This window comes from Macadamia integrifolia, chromosome 3 (assembly GCF_013358625.1).
Source record: "Macadamia integrifolia cultivar HAES 741 chromosome 3, SCU_Mint_v3, whole genome shotgun sequence".
Classification (NCBI taxonomy): Eukaryota; Viridiplantae; Streptophyta; class Magnoliopsida; order Proteales; family Proteaceae; genus Macadamia; species Macadamia integrifolia.
This window is the reverse complement of record NC_056559.1, coordinates 19,395,998-19,400,640: the sequence shown is the minus strand read 5'-3', so window position 1 is coordinate 19,400,640 and position 4,643 is coordinate 19,395,998. Positions and strand designations below refer to the sequence as shown.

General features: G+C 38.6%; 1 protein-coding gene across 1 annotated transcript in view; it reads left to right on the top strand.

Moving 5' to 3' along the window:
- The first annotated feature begins 526 nt into the window (after positions 1-526).
- LOC122074874 (berbamunine synthase-like) overlaps positions 527-4,643 on the top strand; it is a 7,849-nt gene continuing 3,732 nt past the window's right edge. Inside the window, exon 1 of the mRNA XM_042639852.1 lies at positions 527-542. Coding sequence (XP_042495786.1) covers positions 527-542 — 16 coding nt within the window. The remainder of the gene's footprint in view (positions 543-4,643) is intronic.

Below are 4,643 nucleotides of genomic sequence, written 5' to 3'. Positions count from 1 at the left end.
TATCCAACCGGTGGGATCTACCAATGGATTTTACCAGTTGTTGTACTTAGTTGATTCACAACCCTCTTTCCCCGAACCTGGTATAGTTCCCTAGGGACTCATGTATGGTAATATAGGGAGTAATGTTAAATGGAGGGGTGTTCGATCACTTACCATCAAGACCTCTATGAGGTCTGAAACCCTTCCAATTCGATCGGCACTATCCGCACTAGCATGAGGGGTCATCTTGTCTCTCCAAACAATAGATTGGTGCAACCCAGTAGTCACCGATGCTAACACTCTCCGATGCATCACCTATTAAGGTTTAAATTAGATTGGATTTGGGTCCAGGTGTAACATTACTTGTGACCCTCGTCCCTTCTTGCAATTATGGAGACGTAGATGAGAAATTTCATCTGGACAGGGGAGGTGGATTCTGTGAAAGCTATAACAATCAAATGGCATCAAATGTGCAAACCAAAAGATGAGGGGTCGCTTAGGCATCAAGAGGCTCCAGGAGGTTAACAAAGTGATGCTTAGCAAAATGATGTGGAAAATGAAATGTGAGCCATTGGAGGCAAATTCTTAGGGCACGATTTGTCCATAGTGGAGGGAATTTAAGAAGTGATAAAGACCTTCATTCATATGGTCGGGGTTTGCAAGATGTGGAACTTTGTCAGATCCAAGGAAAGATGGATTGTTGGAAATGGTAAGTTGATTAACTTCTAGAAGGATAGATAGTGGGGGCCTACATCCATTAAAGAAAAAGCTAATCTAGATGACTCCGTGTTCCAGAGTGCCAATGTGGAAGTAGGGGATTTTATCATAAGGGCAAAGTTGGAGGTTACCAGATATTAGCTCGAATCTCTTGACTAGGGTGTTTCAATTTATAAGGCTATTAAAATCCCATAATACCAAATTGAAGATCGGTTCATCTGGATGTTATATCCCTCAAGTAATTTGACACCTCTTCAGCCTAAAAGAAGTTTAGAAGGTGTAGTCCTAAGGTTCCATAGAGTATAGTAGTATGGTGCAAGAAGCTACAACCTCGTCATGCATCTTTCAGTTGGCATCTAGCTCATGGGAAGATTCCAACGGATGATGTAGTAATGAAGAAGGCAGTTCAACTTGCCTTAAAATGGAATCTATGTGGAGAGGCAACAAACTTTTCAACATCTATTTCTTTAGTGCCCTGTCTCCCTGGAAACTTAGAAGAAATTTTTGGATTGTTTTGGCATTTGTCTGCAAAACCATTTGACCGTGGATGATTTGTTGGTGGAAGAGGAAAACAAAAGCATAAACATTAAAAAGCCTTGGACAGTATGGCTGGTGTTCATTGCTTGTTGACTGCCTTGTATACAATCCTTAAAACTTGCTTTATAGCTATACTCCTCTGTGGCTTCTGTTGAGTTTCGATTCGGGACTTGACCTAGCCTATCAGTCTAAGCACATATCGATTCCCTTGCTTCTTGCCGAGCTGATCTATGACCACCCTCTCCCGAGTTTCCTTTGCTGCCAACTTATTGTGGGAAAGGAACAATAGGTGCTTGAAGGGAAGGGTAGAAACATTACTCATCTTTGAGATGATTAGGAAGGATATTAAGTTACTCAACATGGATACCAAAGGAGCTGTGAAAACTGTGGCAGACAGCACTTCTTGTAGGACACTAGATCTTCCTATTGAAGCACAAAATCCTATGCCTCTATTAGAGGTGTACTGGTATAAGCTGATAGGGAATTTGATTAAACGAAACGTGGGTGGGAGCTCCATTGGGCAATCTTGGTATAGCGGGTGCAAGTGGTATCTCGAGGAAGAACTCTAGCCAGGTGTTGTTATCCTTCAACATCTACCTAGGAGTGAAAGCAATCTTTGAGGCAGAGTTTGAGGCCTTAAGGGAAGATAACATTAGAGCTAAAGAGATGAATTTGCATGCTCTTTGATTGAATCTGGCTCTGCTGCCATAGTCACTTCAATCCAATCAAATCATATCCATTGGTTTGCGCTTCAACTCTTCTTGCATCCCATCCAATGCGGACTATTTGATCAAGAATGCTACAAAAACGGGTGTCTCGAGTATAATGATTAATTTCCCTTACCATATTTCAAAGGAGATTGCCATTGATGCAATGTCAGGATCGATATTTAGATTCTGATAGTTGTAGGTAGAGCTCCCTGCTAATGGCAATACAAAGTTGGGGTTTGCTCCTATCTTGTTAGTGGAGTTGTTTCTTTGGTGGTTCTTTGTTGAGTTGTCATAGTTCCTTGTTTCTCGTCTATCTTTTTAATAATATAGGTTTTTAGCAAAAAAATAAAATATTTATTGAGTTATTTCCGATCAGAATTTTCTTCTTCACAGTGTTTCTACTATATTTTTTAGTTCAATAGACCAAAATTCTTTGGGAGATGAATATCTTGTACATGTGAATTGAAAGGTATCATCTAATAGAAGATAACAAATATAAAAAGGACTTGATATACTAGTATAGGGAAAATTTTGCCACACATCGCATGCTCTGCCCTCTTACAAAGAGTTTCTATTATTTTTCTCTAAACTCCCTTGACCACCCACACCCCCACCCAAAAAAAAACCAATTCATAGTGCCATTTTACTATTCAATTACTTATAGGGGCGATCGCTATTAAGTTATATATAGTTACTATTCTCATAAGGAGGGTGAAATAACTGCCCCACCCCCATGATTGATGCCTTGGCACCTCCTCTCATTGGCTTCCATACTAGTGCAGGACACATACAGCTAGGTAGCAATGTTTTTACCTTAATTATATATGTCCAATTGTCATGCTACATGGTAAAACTAGTGTTTTGAAACTGCACCAGGACCCAAATCTATATTATCTGACTTGAATATTCTCTTCTTTTTATTTATATTTTTAATGGGAGTATCTAAATGACAACTCTATTGTTGTATTTAGAACTTGACTCATTCATTTAATCTTCTCTTATACTCTCTAAAGTATATAATAAAGTTTTTTCAATGAGGATTTTTTTTTTTGCTAACAAAGGGTGAAGGCCTGACTAATCCCGCGGGCCCATATTGATCCCACAACTGCATGGACCGGGTCATATCGGGGTTGAATGAGAACCATTCAACTTTCACTGAAAATAGTGAAGAGCATTAAACACCCCCATGTGCGTGGCTCAAGATATGCCTAGTGGGAGTCGAACGTAAGATGTCCAAGTTTACGGCTTGTACCAAGTTCATTGCTTACCAACTACTCTACCTGTAGGTTTATGAGGATAAATCTACCATTTCACATACGAAATCATGAAATGTTACATTTCATGACTCTCATCTTTTTTAATACCATTTTTACCCTTATGATAAATGACCTTTCAAAATAATACGAGGGATAAAAATGTAAAATTATAAATCTTTTGACACATTAAGGATTGTCAATAAGAAAATCTTATTTTTAATTTTAAGAAAGCTCCTCTTTATCTACCTTGATTGACAATGTTTATAGTAATTCACTCTTAAGGACTGTTAGTCCACTGTCGTCTAGTTGGAAACCCTAGTTGCTTCCCTAATCAGACAACCATATGGATTATCGATAACTTTCCTTACATTTAATATGCAGCGTATGGGGTCGCTGTGACGTGTGTTTGCATTATTTGCTACCCAACTTGTGTCTAGACGAATTGTGTATGACATGCCCAGTTTGTCTCTTTAATCCCTTATATAATTTTCATAACCAACAAAACAACTGATGTTACAACATCAATTAGACCTTTAGTCATACTTAATTACTAAAGTAGGTATATAATCTTCTAATTATAGCGTATGTCGTTTGCTGAGAGATAATTTTCCCTCAAATTATAGATATCTACATAAAATAAAAAATTTCTTGACTGGTTGTGAAGGAGTGAGTATTTATTTTAAGGGAAAAGTTTGGGCATGTTGCTGCTGGGATGCCCAGCTTGTGTCACACTCTCTTTCTTTTTCTCCCTCTCCTTCAAAAATAATCCCCATGTCATTTTCATCTGAGTCTTCTAATTAGTTGAACAAACAGCTCTGGAAAAGATAACAACGTGCTAAGAGAGACTTTGCCCCTAAAATTATAGATTTCAATGTATGACAAAGTTTTCCTTCACCACTTGTGAAGGAGTATATAGTTTAAATGAAAAGCCTAGGCCCAATGGTAGGTGCTTAGCGTATGTCACTCATCTCTCTCCTTCCCATTTGAAAATGACCCCATGCCCCTTCCATCTCAGCTCTCCAATTGGTTGAGCAGCTACCTCTGTGTGCCAATACTCCCATATTTTAAATAAAAAATTTGCATTTGAATAGGTAAAGATAAGAAATTGTGGGTGACACATTTAATGTCGTCATCCATTGCCATTGCTATATTCCAAAATCCATGGGTTCTCAACTTTTACATAGCAAATTCTTATTGGCCATCAACAAGGAAGCATTTCTTTTGCATAATTACTTTTCGGGGAAGTATCTAATGTGGAGGAATGTGATTCTTATGCATGCGTGAGACCAATGGAAGTGGTCGAGAAAGTATCTATAGACATGTCATTCCCCATTTCATGGCGGACGGATCGATTATTTACCCCCTCTCTCTCCCATTGTGTCTCGGACTCTCCGTGTAGGAATCACACTCCCTCGACAGCAGACATTTTCCATTACTTTTTTTT